Source organism: Hyperolius riggenbachi, chromosome 4 (assembly GCF_040937935.1).
Source record: "Hyperolius riggenbachi isolate aHypRig1 chromosome 4, aHypRig1.pri, whole genome shotgun sequence".
Lineage (NCBI taxonomy): Eukaryota > Metazoa > Chordata > Amphibia > Anura > Hyperoliidae > Hyperolius > Hyperolius riggenbachi.
Window position 1 is genome coordinate 204,781,593 of NC_090649.1, and position 20,840 is coordinate 204,802,432.

At 41.0% G+C, this 20,840-nt stretch overlaps 1 protein-coding gene across 1 annotated transcript in view; it reads left to right on the forward strand.

The window, feature by feature from the left end:
• ECEL1 (endothelin converting enzyme like 1) overlaps window positions 1–20,840 on the forward strand; it is a 120,804-nt gene that overhangs the window by 15,220 nt on the left and 84,744 nt on the right. The window contains exon 2 of the mRNA XM_068279331.1: window positions 1,781–2,678. Coding sequence (XP_068135432.1) covers window positions 1,911–2,678 — 768 coding nt within the window. The 5' untranslated portion in view covers window positions 1,781–1,910. The remainder of the gene's footprint in view (window positions 1–1,780; window positions 2,679–20,840) is intronic.

A 20,840-nucleotide genomic window follows, 5' to 3' on the forward strand; every position in this document is an offset into this window, starting at 1 on the left:
AATCAGCACTTTTTTCTCAAAAGATCAGCTTGTTAAATCTTCATATATATAGTAAAACCAGTAGTTCACATAATAGCTCTTATTTTCTAAAAATATCTCCTCAGCACATTGGCAAAGTGGCTCGAATAGGAGAGGTTGCTCTTTCCGAAACATTGCCATTGGAGTCCTGGGGGAATTCTTTCATCCTGCCAACATTCTGCAGAGATATTTCAAGACAATAAGATCTATTATGTGAGCTACCGGTCTTGGAAGAAGATGGTGCTGATTCATATGCATTAAACACTCCATAACACGAGCATTTCCCTCATATACCAAAGCTTTATGTCATCATATAACAAGCACCATCAGAATGCTCGCCCCCCAATAAGTGTCAACGTTACGTCCCTGTTACAAGTATAGCCATTATGTCCCCTATATAACTGAGGTCATTATGTGCCTAGTATATCAACTGCTGATATTATGTACCCCATAGGGAGAGTCTTTATTATGCCCCTCCAACATATGTAACTATTAGGTTCCCCATATAACAAGTCCTGCCTTCATGACCCCTACATAACAAGTGCCATCATTATGTCCCCATATGACAAGTGTCACTATTATGTCCCCATTATAGCATGTAACCACCACTATGGCAAACCCATAACAAATGTAGCCATTGACCAGGGATTAGGTAACTATGCCTATTCCCTTTCTGCTTCTTTTCTTCATTGGGATGAGAGCATTAGCATAGAATAGTGTGATGCCAATGGGTGAATAAGGGGAAAAAAGCATAAGTCCTGCAGAATCGGTCGTCCTCCAAACCCAGAGATGTCCCAGCTCCCTATTTATGTTAGGAAATGACATTAGAATATAGGTACAATGGCTTTCCTAGCTAACTGGATTAGGAATCACTGTTATCACTGTTGCCACACCATGGCTCATGTACCTTCATGTTATCAGAAGATTCTGATCAGCAAGAACGAGCGTAGTATATGTATTTAGTATTTATATGCTGATATGTCACAGATGTTTACTTTAGCACATTTAAAGTGGATCCAAGGTGAACTTTTACTCATTGCATAATTGTGTTCCTTTCCTATTGTTTATAGGGCATTTCTCAAGCCAAATACTTTTTGTTTTTGTTTAAATACTAGTCTCTAATTCCCTATAAACTAAATAAACCATGCCCACAGGTTTTCAGAGAGCCTTGGCAGTAGCAAGGGCTCATGGGAGCTCAGTCTGGGCAGGAGGAGGAGGAGGTGTTACTAGCCATTGATTTCAGAGGCAGAGGAGAGGAGGGAGGAGGGGGGGTTCGTTTTTTTTTCACAGGCTGAGTTCTCAAGATACAGATAAGCCTGCCTCTGTGTAATGTTTACAAACAACCTGGCTGCTGTCATTGTATCACAGGAAGAAATAATCATATTCTATTAAAGCTGTTTGTAGCTAGATTTGCTGTGTAAACTATCTAAACTTTAGATAAGCTATATAGACAAGTTACTTGTTATAGTTAGTTTTTCATCTTGGATCCGCTTTAAGTATTCCATAGATTTCATAGCTGACACTCAGCATCAGCAGCATTCACTTAGCAATTTAGTCTTTCTACTGAATTTTCCATTTTCGTTAAAAATGCCGTAACATATTCATACGAAGTTTAGTGCAAGAACTATAGGGTTGTTGGTTATCATTTAATATTGATATGAATTCCCTGATGAGTGTTCATCTTGTAAATAGACACATTATGTACATCACAATGTAATGACAGCATCATCTATGGTTGTAACAGTTTTATGCATTTTTACAGGTACTTGATACTTGTCTTCTGGATATAGTAAAACTGCTAGAGCCTAGTGTGGGCTGATCTCTCACTGAACTTTCTGTGAAACTTGATGGACATCAATCTTTCTTCTTTCCACATCAACTCTTAAGGACACATGTTAAGTTTAGCGGACATGGAAAAGACCTACTCTCTCACAGCTCACTATGATGAATTTCAGGAAGTCAGATATGTCAGCAAATTCAATAGCAGTAGTACGCTATCCAATGGATTCAATATCCAGGTGAACTCCAAAAAGCAGTCCAAAGGAATTCCACACTGGAATAGAAGAGAGACTTGTCTGCTGTCAGGTCTGGTCTTTGCAGTAGGCTTGTGCATCATTTTGGGGAGTATGTTGGTGGTAAAATATGTGTTAATGGAGCAGGATGGTCAATGTTTAGAGGAATGTCAAGAGAGAAAAGCTTTCATGAGGGCTTCCAAAATCATAACTAACAACCTAGACCCAACAATACCCCCTTGCACTGACTTCTATTCATTTGCTTGTGGAGGGTGGCTTAGGAAGAACAGAATCCCGGAGGACAAGGTTGTCTATGGTGCTATAACCGCTATAGCAGAAGAGAATGAAGAGAAACTGCACTACCTCCTCCGGCAACCTGTGCGCAGAAAGCACAAAGGGTCCTCTGAGAAGAAAGTGAAAGAATTCTTCCGTTCTTGTCTCAACATGAAGGAGATAGACCGTTTGGGGGTCCTCCCAATGCTAAAAGTCTTGGAGGACTGTGGAGGATGGGATTTTCCAGATTACTCCAAAACCAAGTGGGACTTCAACGAGTTACTCTACAAAACACAAGGAGTGTACAGCACAGCAGTTTTCTTTTCACTCACAGTCAATTTAGATGACAAGAACTCTTCCAGATATGTCATCAGGGTAGGTACAACATTACAAATTCTCTTCATTTGATTTGCTTAGTCACCAATAACCGTTTTGCTTTAGATTCCTAGGGCACATCACTGCAATGTTATTACAGTGGATATCTGAATCCAAAAGGCTTTTTAAATTAATTATGAGATGAGAGTCTTGATGAGAGAGAGATTTTGAAAGTCTCTTAAAGTACAGGTAGCACCCAGTTAATGAAGGAGATAGTGACTGTAGGTTTGTACTTAACCTGAATCTGTCCATAAGTCAAATTCTGTGCCTTGTCTGTCCCCTGTACCTCCTCTATGCCCCTCGTGCCTTCAGTGTCCCTCTTTGTGCCACCTCTGTACCCCCCATACACGCTGTGTAACTCCTGTCCCCCGTGCCCTCAGCCCTCTGTGTACCACAGCAAAATGTAATTTTACCAGTTTAAAAAATGTTTTCTTTGAATTTTTTTTAAAATCGATTTTCTTAAAAACCACAAGGTCTTTTTGAAAAAAAATGTGACTTGTTTCCTCAGCATCAGATTTCATATTTGCGGGCCATTTGCTTTGGCAGGTCTTTTGTAATTGAAGTGTTCGAAAGTCAGGTACTAACTGTATTGGGAATTTTTTCACATGTAGTGCAGGTATTTATCATCTACAGTAATACCTATTTGCAAAGTTTGTGAGACACAGATCTTAAACAGTATTTATTTCAAAAAGCTTCTTGTATTTATGTTTCTATGAAGAATAATACTAGTACGGCAAATCTTATGGAGAGCATTAAAAAATAAATATTTGTTTTCAACTTTCCTGTAGATAGTTAAAGCCCAAGTCTCCGCAGTTTTTTTTCTGTGCATCTAATATGACAATGTTTTATGTACATCATGCATTAAAAAAAAAGACAAAATTTAGGTTTTGCATAATAAAATAGAAAAAATGCAGTGAGGGGAGGAGCTAGCACTGTATCCAGTGAAGTTTTATTATTACAAACAGTCCCCTGTGGCACCATAGATATGCAGGGAGGCAGAAGCATCAGAAAACTGACCAGGGCAGCCATTTTGCATATCTGATGCTTTCTTGTGGCATGGCCATTGAGGTGACAAGTCTGTGAGAAAGCAGGAATCACACAAAACAGCTATCACAGAGGCACCGTGCTTGATAAAAGCCCAGATACAGTTACTCCTGTTTGTGTACCGCATGCAGAATCGGGTAAATTACCTGCAAAATGCAGTGCATTGCTGTTTGGAGTACCCAATAATGTTTTAGTTTACCTGAATCAGACAAATCAAGCCTTCAATTGGAAGTCCACCACTACCTCCCATTTTTAAAATGTTTTTAGTGTATTTTATCCTTCCTGGTGCCTCTGTTTTTGCTTTATTATTTGCTAAACAGCCGGGCGGATCGCTCAAACCCACTCTTATCAAACGAACGATAGTCTGTACACACGCCCGATTTAGCGGGCGAACGACGGAACGACAGGACGTTCAAATGACCCGTCGTTCGCGGAAATCCAACGTGTGTATGGCAGTGCTGCTCGTAATGGAAAAATCTACACTTACAGATCATTACGCGTAATTTTACGCTATTACGCATTACGCAATTACGGTTACGGCGTAGGAAATTATCTACGGTACATCACTGTAATTACGCGTAAACTTACGCAATTACGCGTAAGGATACCGTAATGAAGGAGCTTACACTACGATGTTACGCGTAGTGCCGTAATGACCATTAATGCGTATTTTTGGACGCATGCGGACGATATGTACGCAATAGCCGTCAATGTGACAGTTATTGCGTACATATCATTCGTATGCGTCAAAACGTACGCTTATACTGAAGGGCGGGAGAAGATACTATTGGTTGCTTAGGATGTTGACTGATTGGCTACTCTTAGAAAATGGGAGATTTTATGTTAGTAATTACGCGTAAAATTACGCGTAGGTGTTCGTAAAATTACGCATGCCTAGCAATTACGGTAGACAGTGTAATTACGATACCACTTACGGTCTTACGCGTAAATAATTACGCGTAAGACCGTAAGTTACGCGTAACGCTTACGCGTAAATTTACATTGAATTACGATGCGTAATTACGCTCATGCGTAATTTCGGCCCAGCACTGGTGTATGGGCCTTTAGTCGTGGAGAGGGCTGTTATCTGACTTTTATTATCTCAACTGTTCCTGGACTATTTACTTTTCCTCTGCTAGAGGAGAGGTCATTACTTCACAGACTGCTCTGAAAGACTCATTTTGAATGCTGAGTGTTGTGTAATCTGCACATATTATAGAATGATGCAATGTTAGAAAAACACTATATACCTGAAAATAAAAGTATGAGAATATTTTCTTTGCTGCTAATCTTCTAGTAATTATTCATAGTACACAACCAATTCACTATATCATATTTTTTTTTTCGCTTCAGTGTCTCTTTAACTTTAGCAATGCCCCACTCTGGGCCTTTGGTGTAATAGGTAATGAGTAGGAAGCATTAAAGCCAACTTCCCTTACTTGCACTTCCATTTTGACTAGATTCAGCAGTCTAAATATTTAAAACTGTTGAGTATTTTGACATCCAGATTTCATTGAAGATGGCTTCTGGCTTTGTATTTGTTCATCATACAATTGCTTTTTAATGGGCTGGTTTATGATAGATTTTCTTTAGCACTGAGGGGCAGGAGGAGCACAGTGCTGTTGCAGAGAGTGATTACAGAGGTATGATATAGATCGTATAGTGCAAGTTGTAATGTGGCTTCTTTGTTTGATATGTGTTTTATTGCCTACAAGCAGTGGCGTAGCTAAGGAGCTGTGGGCCCCGATGCAAGTTTTACAATGGGGCCCTCTAAGCACTCTATACATAAAAATTGATACGGCGCACCAAAACCTGCCAATAGCAACTACAGTGTCAGCGGTGTAAGAAGGGAATGGGGAACAGTTTGTTAATGATTACCACTATTCAAAGTATCTATAGAAGTGATTATTATGAGCACAGGACCAATAGAGCGCTAATACTGAAGTTGAGGGTGGGCCCCTTGGGGCCCCTCTGGCCCAAGGGCCCCGATGCGGTCGCAACCTCTGCAACCCCTATTGCTACGCCCCTGCCTACAAGTATTGCTTTAAAGTGTACCCTAGCTGATATGTGACATGATGAGATAAACGTGTATTTACAGTACAAAACATATTCATAACCAGGCTGTTTTACTTTTGCTGCCTGAAAGAGTTAATTTCTAGGCATGGAAGTGACAGATTTTGTCTTGCCGGTACCTTGTCCGGAATACAGGAAACATCACTAATAAGCAAAGTACAGCCATAAAAGTTTTTCTTTCAGAATCCCACTTCTGAGGGCAGGGAGAGATGAAATACAAGTACTATTGACCTTTTCCCCTAACTCTGGAACACTTAAGAGGCTGTTCCTGATTAGAGACAGTAAAACATTCAACCTATTTTGTAATTGTTTAAATATAAAAGAAAACCCTGGTATACTTTAAAAAGTCATTTTAGGAGTAGGAGGATAAATCTAATTGTCTATCTCCTAAGTTTATTTTAACCTCTGTCTGGTTCACTTTAAAGAGAACCTGTAACAAAAAAAGTTCCCCTGGGGGGTACTCACCTCGGTAGAGGGAAGCCTCTGGGTCCCCAAGAGACTTCCCCCTCCGCTGTGGCTGCAGGCAATCCAGTGCTGGCTCCCCCGAAGTCTCCGGTAATCCAGGCTCGACAAGCCTGACAAGCTAAATTTATTTACCTTCCCTGGCTCCTGCGGGTGGCGCTGTTGCAGCTCTCAGCACGGAGATAGGCGGAAATAGCCGATCTCCGTCGGGTCCGCTCTGCTACGCAGGAGACTTGCACCTGTGCAGTACAGCGGCCCAAGCCGTTCGGAGGGCCAGAGCGAGACCGCAATGGGACACAGGGGGACAGGAGAAACCTCGATAGGATCCAGAGGCTTCCCCCTACCGAGGTGAGTACCCCCCAGGGTAACTTTTTGTTGTTACAGATTTTCTTTAAGGCATGGCATGTGTGTAGCGTTGACACAATCACATTGATTCACGCTGCTGATAAACCATTCAGCTACTGCTACTAGACAGTAAGAGCTAGTAGTGAGCTGCCTGAATGCCAATTCTTGCTGGCTATAGTATCACCAGCATCAAATCAGTTTATTGTTCCACTGCAAGCTACTGACCTTCATTAACATTTTGGCTAGTAATTCTCCAGCATTTCACTTGTGACTTTATTGCTGGTAATGACAGGGTCACAGGGACAGAGGCATCCATGTGTCACTGCCCTTTGGACCATCTCATTTAGAGAGGAACATATGAACATTTTTACCATACAAATCTGAGCTGTATTTTTTCAAATCCACAGCAGTCTAGAGAGACTACTCAAGATACTCAAGATCATTTGAAATATTGTTCTTTATTTTTTTCTTTTTGGGCAGTGATTTTTTTTTTTGTGTGGGGGGGGGGTGTGTTAAGTCTCTGTCTCAAACCCAAGAAGAGAGAGATTTTGTCTCTTCTTTTACATAAGGGCCCTCCTCCAACTACTGTATTTTTCATTGGAGCTATGCTGGTAATGATCTCCTCTATATTAGCAGCAACCATTGAGAAACTGCTACCTCTGCTTGCACCTCTGACAATGCGGCTGTCCTTGACAGGTTATGGTGCTTCTGCTCCATATCAGTTGGTATGTATGGCGTGCTTAAAGCGGACCCAAACCAAACATTTTTTTAATTAAAAAGATTTAGTTGCACCACTCTGACATATACAAAGATAAATAAACACTCCTTCAAACCTATGAGCATTTCAGTGCATGCTTTTCACCCTTCTCTTTGCATAACTAGGGTTATACTGGGGGCAGCCATTAGCAATTCCTCCATTGCCGGACACCATCTACTCCACCAGTTTGCCGGAAAAATGCCGGCAATTTGAAAGGAAGGGAGGGGTTCCTCCAATAAATGTAAAATATTTTATATTTGTCATCATGCAGCTGAAAAAAGGCTGCTATTTATTATTATAATTTAGAAAATAGATTTTATTTCTGAAATCTTGTATTTTTAATTTGGGTCCACTTTAAAGGGAACCTTAACTAATGGGGAAAAAAGAGTTTCACTTACCTGGGGCTTCTACCGCCTCACCCCCCCCCCCCCCCCTTTGCAGACATCCTGTGACCGTGCTGGGACACTCTGTACCTCTGGTCCCCCACAGCAAGCTAGTTTCTGACCAGTCGGTGGCCACTGCGCCTGCGCGGCCCTGGCATTGCGCATCCTTGATCATGCTCCTGTCACAGTCGCTGTCCAGCACATGCGCAGTATGAGGAAATCTCGTACTACACATGCGCAGGACGCTCCTGGCGACCGATCATCTGGTCCCCCGCAGCGAGCCAGTTTTGTTTCAGGCGACTGGTCAGTCGGTGGCCACTGTGCCTGCATGGCCCTGGCCGCCCATGTCCTCGCTCAAACTTCTCTCATTCCTCATGAGATTTATGCAAATCACAAGTACTGTAGTGGAATCACTCTGCTAGGATTCCACAGCCGCAGTACTTTGCCATTCACAGGCAATCGCCTTGACAAGGGGCATTGTCAGCCCTTAGAATGTAGGGTTAGGCATTAGGAAGGTATTTATGTCAGCAGGAGCAATTTGGGTTAGACACTAGCTTATAAATGGCTACAAGTCCTGCAAACTCTGATGAAGGGAACATCACATAGCTGAAAAAGAATTGCAAATAATTGCACTTTGCCAATATTCAAACTATCAGTGGGCCAGCCAGAGCCCAAATTAAGCAACCACTGGAGTAAGTATAATGTAGTAGGCTTTAAAACTTTCTCACATCAGCTTTGATTGTATGGCAAGATAGATCTTTACTACTATTTCTGTCGCTCTTGTTTAAATGTTAAGGTTAAATACTTAAATTTGTGCTCAAGATATTTTCCACAAAATACACCGTGTTGTCATTGGTAAACTAATGCAACACTTCACGCTCTGCTGCATTATCAAATTTCATTTCGGACCATCTCAAAGCTAAAATTATTTTCTGTGCCTTGAGCAACACAGACTCTGAATAAAGAGTAAAGATGAAATGGACAAGAAAAGAGTCTCCATCTTGTGACCAAAGGTGGTACTGCAATACTCTGCTAAAGTAAAGCCATCCTTCTGTCACAGCTATTGCACACAAGCATTGTAAATATCATAACATTTATAATAGGAAGAAACAGGCCTGGATTTACCTGTAGGCACAGATGATCTGGTTCCTTAAGACTTCACCCTCCATGAACCTGCAAACCCCTGCCGAACTTCACCGCAAGTGTATTGGCTGGCCCAGCTGTCACTTCTTCCTTACTTCCCTTGTCTGTCATAGGTAGCTACAGGTGCCCCTTTGTATTAGGTAGCCAGAAGTACCCTCAATATTAAGTAGCCAGAGGTGCCCCTGACTGAAAGGAGATTTCATCAGTGGAATGCTAAGAGCTGTGTGAGTAACCTCTCATTTACTCTCTTATCAGGAGGGAAGGAGGAAGGGAGGTGCTTGAGGAGGGGAGTGAAGGAGGAAGGGAGGTGCTTGAGGAGGGGAGTGAGTCACCTTTCTATCATTAGGGGCCTGTAGGCACGTGCCTACAGTGCCTTATGGTAAATTCGGCCCTGGGAAGAAATATTTTACGTAACAAATCAGACTTAGGAGAAAATGATTTTAGCACTGTCCAGGTCGGCTGTCTGAAGCTAAAGTTTGATCTTCTGGTTGATTCCTGTATTGAAGTGGACCTGAACTCTGGACAGAAGAAAAACATGGACAGAAGGAAAACATATAGAAATGCACTCTGTATGTACTTAGCCTGAGTTTTGCCCTCATCTGTGACTAAACACAAATTGTAATTTGATCCCTTAGCTGTGTCAGCTGACTGCCACAGCAGAAGAGCTAATTTGTAAACACAGGATGTTAACAATATGTCTGCTTCCATGAAAGCAGGAAGTAGATAAACTGCAGATTTATTGCAGGATTTGTATCAGCTGTAACAAAAAAATATTTTTCTTTAAAGGTTATTATGTTGTTGCTTATCTTTTAGAGCAGAGAGGAAGTTCTGAGTTCAGGTCTGCTTTAAGTTCTAATAAATTCATAGAGATGAAAGCACTTAGGTATACCCTCTGCCCTATGTATAGAATGTATTCTATGTAGGACATTTAGTCCTTCTGACACTCCTATATGGATATTGCTAGGCTTTCCTCTTGCAAGCTGTTGTATTATCCTGCATTAAACCAGCAATAAGTGGACAGACCAAAAAATACAGTAAGTAAGAGGGGAAGTTTGAGTAAATTTTGGTTGCCTGGAGTCCACACTACACCACCCAAATCATATATAAAGAATAACCTTCATGACCTTTCCATTTTACAAAATATTGTTGCCTTCTTTTTTTTGCTTTCCAGCCTTGTTTGTTTGCATATCAAGCTGTGAAAGTCACTGATCTTAGTATGAGAGGAGTGATTGGATTGGACAGAATAGGATATATCTGCAATGCCACTAGTTCTTATTAATGTGATTTGATTGGCATAGTTAGTTTTTAATTCCACATCACAAGTGCGATCCTAAATCTTCAATGGATTTATCTCACAATATTCAATCATTTAGATAAGTAACCTGGTCTTGCAATTCCTGTGCTACCATATACCTGAAATGTATCTTGTTCCTTGTCTTAGCTCAGGGCTGTTCAACTCCTGTCCTCGAGGGTCATATCCATGCCAGTGTTTAGGACAGGCTGAGAAATGGAGAAATGTGTTCTTCTTGATGAACCACACCTTTCCTGATTCAGTACCATCAATTAATTTGATCCGTGCCCAAAAATGTGTGAGGACTTTTGAGGACTGGAGTTGGACAACCTTGCCTTAGCTTTTCTTTTTGGAGGACTGTGGACATCAGAAAGAGCCTGGTTAGGTTTTGTTCAAATGTGCATTTCACTATTCGTGAAATCATAGAAAAATGTTCATGAAAATACAGCAAATGCAAAAGGCTATTCCCTAACATAAACGAGAAGGAGTATTCATACTGTATATTGTGCCCTGTATTTTCTACACATTCTTTCACATTAAAGCATTTTATTTGGTATTAACTATCCTGCAGTGTTTTTCATTTACGCATCTTCACGATAGCCTTCATTAAACCTGAATGTACCTTGTATTTACATTTAAGCTGAGAGGATTTTATTCACCACATCATTCAACCTGGTTTCAGTGACATGTGGAAAGTATGAATTCACTGACAGAGCAGTTCAGTACATCACAGTTATTTAATGTTATTAAGACTAACCCTATAAAGATATTGCAGCGAAGCATTTTTAAGGATTTCTTACTGTTGCTCAGTGGATGCATGTAAAATGAAATTACAGGCAGTTTTCTGGCTGCTGGATATCTTGTCTGCCTACCATGATGTTCACTGGTGACTGGCTTCATGACTCAGTACTCAATACCATAACAAGAGCCTTAGTAAAAAAGCCCTGGAATAGACATCTAAATCAAATTTTTTACTTTGTGTTCCTAAATCTGAGAGTTTGGGACTCCAGAAAACAAGCAGTACTGCAGTCCTGACTCCATACATGACAGATACTGACGGGACTTAGCCATGCCTTTTTATAGAAAAGCTTCTGTGGAGGATAATAACTGTTCTTGGATGTTTGGAAGTGTAACTGAAGTCAAATAGGAGAGCAAGTTACTTAGCTCAGTAAAGGGATGCCTCTGGATAATCTAGAAGAGTCCCATCCCCCTTGAGCTCGCCGTTCCAGCAGTGGGACTGGTACAAAATCACATACTTACCTAAGAAGAGGGAAGCCTCTGAATCTTAATGAGAATTCCCTAGCTGTCCCCTGTTCACCCATCACCAAACATGGACCCTCCAAAGATTACTGACAAGGGCTCTTCAAGCACAGCCATACTGCACCTGCATGAACACAACAGCGTCTATGCAGTAAGCTGGAGCCACTCGTGCGCAAGCGGCTCCGAGCTACTGCGCAGGCACGGCCGTGCTCACAAGGCTGCAGCACAGCTGTGCTTGTGCCAGAAGAGCAGCCCCAATCAGCAGGAGAATCTGAGAGTGGCAACAGGGGACCAGAGCACAGTGAGAGAAGCCTTATTAGGATCCAGAGGCTTCCCTCAGGTAAGTATGTGTTTCTGAACCTGAGCTTTGGCTTAGGTTCCCTTTAAAGTCACAGGTTTGCTTTCAGATTTGCTTTAAGTTTATTGCCCAGGAAGTTACATTAACTACAGTCCTCTTCAGAATGCCCCCACCCGGAAACAGTGACTCTGTTTGGAGTACAAATTGGAAAGCATCTCCGATTTTGTTGCATGATTACTGGACAGAAACGTTTGTATCTCATTTTCTAATTCATTAACTAACATCAAAATTTGACTCTCTTATCTACCAGTTCCTGTTAGAAAGACATGAAAATGATATGTACATAAAAAGAAAACAACTAACTTTATTAGGTTAATCCTTGCAATATTCTAAAGCTGACATGAATGGCTTCTGGTTTTCTCAACCACAGGGAAACTTTCCTTCAACTCCTCTTGCTTGAAATAAAAATGTTTGTTGTACTGTTTATGATGGGGTCCCATGAACAATGAATCTGGCCCACATCTCAAAAACAAACAAAAAAATCAGACAGCTCTGTAATGAAGCATATGGATTGCCTTCACTGTAGTCATTTAGAGCAGCATCCATTAAAGATTATTATAATTGCAATCATCAATTGTTGCTTTAATGCTAGTGCTTCTTTGGTGTTCCTTTACAAAGTTACTACATTCCGTGATAAAAAAAAATGCATAATTTTTGTGTCCAGGTAGTATTATTTAGAAGGCCGTGGTGGTGGCACTGATCATTTGTAGATATTAGAACTGCACTTGTCAGCAGAAATGGTCAATCAGATGCAAACAATTCCAATGTAATGCAGGATTATTCAAATTTTGTAAGCAAATGTATGCAGCTTGAAATAGGACCAATGCATACAAAATGGACATAATCTTGCCTCAACTCAGACTATGTAATATGAGGGACTAACTAAAATATCCAGTCAACGTGTATTCACACTGTTTACCCTTCTGCTACATAGATTTGGTTAGATTGAACAATTAAAAAGGAACTTTAACCAAGTATTGAACTTTATCCCAATCAGTTGCTGATACCCCCTTTTCCATGAGAAATCTTTACCTTTTCTCAAATAGCTCATCGGGGGGGTCTGTGTGGCTGATATTGTGGTGAAACCCCTCCCACAGTGTGATGTCATGACCATGGTCCTGTCAGTTTGCGGTCTGTGAACCTCATTGTTTTGTGGAAATAACAGCCTTTTCCAACTTTTCCAAGCTGTATCAACCTCAGTGAATAGAACTCTCAGTAAACGAACATTCCATACAGATCAGATCATATGGCAGCACTAAAGATCTCACAGCCTGTGATAAATGTAAGAATGTAAATCAGGGAGAAAAAAGATTTTACAATTGGCAATCACTGACTAATTAATCTATAAATGAATATTAAAAAAATAATCCATTTCATTCATTATGTTATTTTTCACGAAAGTTCCTCTTTAAAATGGTATCGTTGATTTTTTTGGGTGACCTATTGTATGAAACCCTTAGTGGCTGCAGCTCTCAAGCACATTGAGACCAACAGGAGGAAAGCACTATACAAGTATTAATATTTCTTATTATATAATTTCACTGAGGCCATACCACTGTATGACTGACTGTCACATACACAAGTACATGAATTGCATAGCAATTTCTGTTTTTGTTATTAAATGTCTAGAAAGACTGATGCAGAATATGCAAACTGCTCAAAATCATACCAAACTTTTAAAAACGCTAAATATTGGATTTTGAAAGTTTCTGTAACAACTATCTTTGATCATTCTATTGTTCAGAACACAAAATAGGGACACCAAGAGCCAAATATAGTGTAGTATGTACTGGTGATAGAAGATAATATTGGTAGAGTAATTAAGTTATACTCTCAAGTCAGGGATACCTCAAAGGTGATCTATCTAAGCAAGTACACTCATTTGGCTGGAACACATCCCGAGCTTGAACTTATCATGTATCTATGTTCCCCAATATTTGTTTTGGACTACGTACAGTGCTGGAAAGGTGAAAGGTGTTGGTGCTATAGAAGTAAAAAATAATAATAATATTGAGTTAGGTGTAAAGTAAGCTGAGGTGCCTGGTGACAATGTATGCACATGGCAATGCGGCTTACTGAATAAACCTCTAATACAAGGCCCACATTCACTTTGCTTTCATTTCATCAATAATATTTATAACATCATAGGGTGTATGTGATTATAGCATGAAATGCTTTTCTGTTTTTGTGTACTACGCGGTATACCTATAAGCTTAGGAGCATTATGTACCACTTCGTATTTATCTGAATATTTAACACTAATTGCCTCTTCAAGCTGAAGTGACATTACAGCCGATGGCAGTTTATTTCCATAGCAAATGGTGAATCCATCAGAGACCTGGAAATGGCTCTTAATGTGCAAATTTACATAACTGATACTAGGTGGAAGTTAGGAAAAAAAACTGTTTTGATCTGTGTAATTGTGTCATTTTAGCACAGAAAGCAAAGTAAATTACCGGCAGCGGAGGACCAAAAAAAAATGGAAGGGAAACGGCTAAGGTAATAAATGATGAAGAACACTACCTAGGCGAGAGAATGCAATAGAGCCACATAGAAGCCTGCTTGTCATTGTATTAAAGGAGAATTATTTTACTGTATGTTTGTATGTCCGTTTATTGTCAGGCACAAGTAACACTATTTCTCAAACCTTTGTTTACTGCACACTTTTGGATCTCATCACAGAATGACAGGAGACATGCTGTGAAAATGTTACATGTTAAAGCCTGTAAGTGACCCTATCTGCATGTCGGGACCACAAGATGTTCTTACACTAAAGCCAATGTGCTGGAGAGCAGTGGAAAGTTTAAAGAGAACCTGAGGTCGGTTTGAAGAATGTGATCTGCATACAGAGGCTGGATCTGCCTATACAGCCCAGCCTCTGTTGGTCTCCCAAACCCCCCTAAGGTCCCCCTGCACTCTACAATCCCTCATAAATCACAGCCGTGCTGTCGACACACAACGTGTCGCAGCGGGCTGTGTTTTTCTCTATAGTGTCAGTCTGCTGCTCTCCCCACCTCCTGCAGAACTCTGGTCCCCGCCTGCCTCCCTTCCCTCCCCGCTGATTAGAGGGAAGGGAGGGGGGCAGGGACCGGAGCTCTGCAGGAGACGGGGGAGCAGCCGAAACTGACACTACAGATGTAAACACAGCCAGCATAGCACGGCTGTGATTTATGTCTGATTGCAGAGTGCAAGGGGACCTTAGGGGGGTTTGGGAGACCAACAGAGGCTGGGCTGTATAGGCAGATCCAGCCTTAGTATGCAGATAACATTCTTCAAACCCACCTCGGGTTCTCTTTAAGGATTATAGCAAACCAGTGTTGTATTTACAACATCATCATCATTGATTTGTGTTGTGGATATATTCTACTAGATGTGCAATTGCAACCTTTTATACCAAGCATTAAACAGTACTGCTGTTTGTTGGCACATTTTAGCCCTACACTACTTTTTTCCCCAAAACATATTAATAGACTAATTACTTCCCTAAAAGAAACTGAACCTTGAATACGGCAGGGATAGCAGGTTATGGATGGGATACACACCCATATTATTACTGTACTTTAATGAGCATGCTCTAATTGCTGCAATTCTCCTTAGCCTCAGTGAACGTTGAGTGCTACAGGAAAAATGTAAGTTCAGGACAAATGTAAGCAGATAAGACAACCCTCCCACTTTACACCCAAAATTCGGGTGTAAAAATGTTGGCTTATCTGGGATGACATACGGCATTTACAAATCTCATCTTAGTGTTTGTATAGTTGCAGTTATTCTATAATCAATCCAATGTTAAAAGGAAAGACCAGGGGCAGTTTTCTCATGAAGCAAGGTGAAACATTTGCATCAGGTGGCAGGGATTACAGGGACAGCATGTTTGTACTGTGTTTACACTAACAGCATGAAGTCAGAGTATGAGGAGATGTGAGAGGAGGAGGAGGTGAAGAAGTTATCATTGGGGCAAAGCAGCTTGTTGTGCTATGTTAAGAGTCTGACAGTGAGTGAGGAGAGGGGAGGCAGGAGAGCAGCAGTGTTCCATTTGACTTGCACAGCAGAAAGGAGGAGGTGGCACTGCTGTCCTGACTGAGGAGGAATTGAGTGGCTGAGGGTGAGTAGTTTGGTTGTCACAGACTCACAGCCAGCAAGTGTGCTATTGTGTTCAGCTGCAGCATGTCATGTGAGAACATTAAATGAAGCAGAGTAAATTGTTGGTTGCTGTGCGATTATTCGAAATCGGGGAGTAAAGTTGCCTCAGCAAAAAGTCTAGAACCAGCCCGGGGAAAGATGACATTCACTTCTTTAGTGTGCCACCTTGTGTTACCATTCCTAACAGTAAAATTAAATGATACAATTTAATTTGTCTAGTTATTAATGTATGTAGTTCTAAAAGTAATGTCTCTATTATGTCAATTGTCACAATCACTAACTGTTACCATTGTTAAAAGAAAAACTAAAGACCAAACTTAATTTGTGTACAATTTTAGTGACACATTGCAGCAAGTTTTAAAATTGACCTGTCATTTCTTCGTGATGAGAAATGAAAAACGTCGTGTACAGTTTGTAGTGTATGTGGTGGGCCGATGGTGTGGAACATGATGGAGCAGAAAGCGTACGGAAGTGAACAGTTGGTTTGCAGCAGAGATGATGTGGCAGGACGTATCTCTTGGCGAGGCCGTCATATCCACACTAGATTCTCAGCAGGGCGGTCCTGACTGTCTGTCTCAGCCGAAAACCATCTACTGTGTGTACGAGGCTTATGGCTGTGAGGAACACTATGATACGCCGTTTGTTTTGTATGCACAAGAAAGCTAAGCAATCTAAATGCTGTTTTCTAGGAATCCCTGCTGAACAGAAGGGGTTGCTTTTTCTCAGCAAAAATAGAGTTTTTAAAGGTAATTCAACCTAAGTTTACAAAGCTGTGTGGAGGCTATTTGCAGGAACCTGCTCTTCAGCAGCTGGGCTGTGTATTCTTCCTGGGACAGTTACCTAATTTAGGCTGAAAGTGAACAGATGCCTTATTGTCTAGGGACTAATATTTAGCTACGAGTTGGAAAATGGTCTGTTAAAGGCCTCACAGAGAGCTATGGTGTCATGCAATATATTCCCTTTAAAGAGAATCTGTATAGTTAAAATCACACAAAAGTAAACATACCAGTGCGTTAGGGGACATCTCCTATTACCCTCTGTCACAATTTCGCCGCTCCCCGCCGCATTAAAAGTGGTTAAAAACAGTTTTAAAAAGTTTGTTTATAAACAAACAAAATGGCCACCAAAACAGGAAGTAGGTTGATGTACAGTATGTCCACACATAGAAAATACATCCATACACAAGCAGGCTGTATACAGCCTTCCTTTTGAATCTCAAGAGATCATTTGTGTGTTTCTTTCCCTCTGCAGCTATCATCCACTGAAGTGTCAGGCTGTTTCTTCCTGCAGAGTGTAGACAGCTCTGCCTGTATGTAATTCCTCAGTATGTGAAAGCCCAGCCAGCTCAGAGGAGGATTTATCCAGCTTGTAAAAGATAAGAGAGCAGAGAGGAGCTGCTCTAATTTAAATAACACACAGGCAGTGTGCATAGAGGGGTCAGGAGGGGGGAGATGCATCACAGAACCACAACACTGAAGAACTTGGCAGCCTTCCAGACACAGGCTGAAAAGTCTGACAGGAGAGAGATAAGTTGATTTATTACAGAGATAGTGATAGTAGAAAGTGCTGCAGTAAGCCAGAGCACATTAGAATAGATTTTGGAACTTGTAGGATGGAAGAAAACCGGATGAAATTTTTGTTACGGAGTCTCTTTAAAGGATACATTTCATCATCTTTGATCCGTAGAATTCAGAGGATTTATTGTATGGAACAAATCATGTCCTGCTTGTCTAAGCAGCCCCTGAGATTTGGGGATATTTGGGATCACTGGACAGTATTGTCTTTAGGCAACACATGATAACTGAAAATAGTTGAGCCAAGTAATAGTGAACTCTGTTGGGGAGCATGAGGTGGCTGCCAGAGGCAACTGTTGAAACTTGAGGGGGGAGACAAAAGAGACCTTTTGGTGGGCTGTCACATCTCATGTGCCTGAGCCATCGGTGTAACATATCTGGTACTGCACTTATGCTGGGAGTACACGGTTCATTTCTGCCGTGCGTTTCTCCTCTCAATCGTTTTTGCCGCTCGATTCTGCAGTCGATTCTCTTATCTTCCGCTCATTTTTCGTATCTTTTTCCATCCACTTCGATCAGAAATTGAGCAGTGAAAGAATCGAAAGGGAGATCGGACATGTCGGAAATTATCTATTGAGCCATCTAATCGCCTAAAAAACGAACCGTGCATTCCCAGCATTAGCCTATTGTTATGTTAATGTCGTTAGTATCTGAAAGTACATTGCAAACAAGTACTGTCATCCTCAATACTTTCTGCAATTATTTTTTTCCTTATTTGTATTTTCTTTTCCTTGCAGTTATTGCACTCTGCGGATATTTGTTATGTATAAAAATTTGAAAAACCTTTAATGAAAATACAGATGAAAAAACAAAACCTACACTAACACCACTCAGCCTTTGTGATGAACAGTTTTTTCTTGATATATCTTACTGAGCCATGCAAACTTTGCACACAGTTTATAAAGGTGCCCTTCAGTTCTATATATATTATTTTTACCATGTTTCTGTTTTATAGCTATTTATCCTGCTTAAAGGGAACCTGAGGTGAGAGTTATTTGGGGGCTGCCATATTTATTTATTTGTAAACAATTCCAGTTGCCTGGCAGCCCTATTGATCTTCTGGCATAAGTAGTGTCTGTCAAAACCCTGGAACAAGTATATGGGTAATCCAGTAACGCCTGAGTCAGCTTAGTCAGAGAACCTGATCTGCATATGCTTGTTCAGGGTGTATGGCTACAAGTATAAGAGGCAGAGGGTCAGCAGGACTGCTAGGCAAGTAGGCAACTGGTATTGTTTAAAAGAAAATAAATATGGCAGCTTCCATATCCTTCTCACCTCGGGTTCCCTTTAATCTATATTCCTCCAACTTTAGTCTGCTGGCAGTATCTGCCAAGAAGCTCACAGAGGTAGTCATTGCACAATCCTGCTACAAGCTGCTAGTTCAGGCCATTGTATCTCTTTAGACTTGAAATGCATTTACATATTTTGTATGGTTTTTGCACATTATTCTTTCTGCAGTTAAAGATCTTAGCTATGAGTAAGCTTGAGTTGTATGTAAAACGCTATATTTTTCTTATCAAAGAGCATTCTTCATGATAATCTTGGCTAAAGATTTAGCATGAGTAGAGAAGTCCAACCTCACCCATGATGTCATCATTAGTGGTCCGCCATGTTGGAGCTCACTTGTCACACCACTATTGTTACTGTTTTGCAGTTTACTATGCAGCAGGATTCTTCCAGCTCATGCCCCCCTCTTACTAATGATGTTTTTTAGGTGACAATAATTGAGCAATTTTACATTGCTTGTCAGTGAATTCCATATTTAGCTTATTGCGGTGACGTTAGTGAAAGATGGGTTAGTGAAAAACCTTGCTGTTTGCATCATTTATTTTAAGTGTATTTTTTACAAGCAAATCAAAAAGACAAACTTCTGGGTAACACAGAGCTGCAGTGGGGGCCATTTCTGGACCAGCTGCAGTAAACAGGCCTGTAGAAGTTAGCTTTGCCACTGGCTGCAGATAATTAGGAGTAAATGAGCTGAACAGAAAATGAGCTAAACATTGAAGGCTCACAGCTGTTCAGAAACACATAAGTGGTACATAAAGATTCAGAGGACATGTGGTCACCCGAAATCCCAGGACACCTTTGTTCAGACTGCGATGTTTACCAATAGTGCTATATCACTGACACACTCTTCTGTGTGCTTAATTACTGATCTTTTGTGCATCTTAATAGGATTAGCAATTCTCAAACACCTATATGTGCATATGCTTCAGATGTAACTAATTGCGGACACTGGGAACAAGAGGGTAAGAGAGTGATTAAGTGGATTAGAAGCCATTGAAATATTAGGGTTAATATTAACCCTGTTCTCATCTCAAGCAAGGACAGTCATCTGAAGGGAAGCTGCATTCCTGTTAGCAATCATTATGTGCAGGAAAGGATATGCCATATGGACAAGCAGTCATCTGACTATCAATTAAACCTGCATTAAAGTGCCACCGACTTGGCCTTCTGCCCTAAAATAATGTATAGCCGCCTCTAGGACTGCCAGGGGAACAAGGTTATTTGCTTGGCTGGAGCATATTGGCAATTTGGCATCTTGAAATCTATGGTTTTAAAACAAAATTATTGCAAACAAGTGGTGAAGATAATGCTGCAGATGCGGGATCTTGCTTATTATAGACACATCTAATAAAGTGAACAGTCAGATGCATTGATTTATATTAGCACTAGTGACCAACATCTTTCCACGTAAGCGGCTGATTTTGCTAAAACTGGCAAATGCCTCTCATAAAAGTCATGTATTAAAGTGACATTCTACTTTTTGAAAAAAGTAATATTTTCAGTTTAACACTACAAATTCTCAGGATTATTGCTGCATGTCGTTTTACATTAAATGTATGCTCTGCCACTCCAGTCTCGCTGGAATAGACTAACATTGGGAGTGTCACAGCTTGCTTCCTGACGCTCAGATTGTGCAGGTGTTGAAAACTTGCAACAGTAATTTCTGCTCTGTGCAGCTTATTGCAGCTTATTAATACTGCAGGAAGAGAAACATACCTGTACTGAAAGATAGTGCACCATTGGAATGGAAGAGTAAAATTTAAGGAGGCATTTTGCCCCTAGACCACTCTGTTTCAGGGCCGGGCCGAGGCATAGGCTGGAGAGGCTCCAGCCTCAGGGCGCAGTGTAGGAGGGGGCGCAGAATTCATTCAGCTGTCATTCCTAATTGTGTTTGAAGCAGAAAGAAATAAGAAAAGGGGATACATGGAAGTGACTGCAAGCCAGATAGCTAGATATTAAGGTGTTGGGGAGGTTGTGGGCCCTGTGGCGCCTCTTAGTCTAATAGCATTCAGTGTGTGATGGGTGGGGTGGGAGGGATGGAGGGG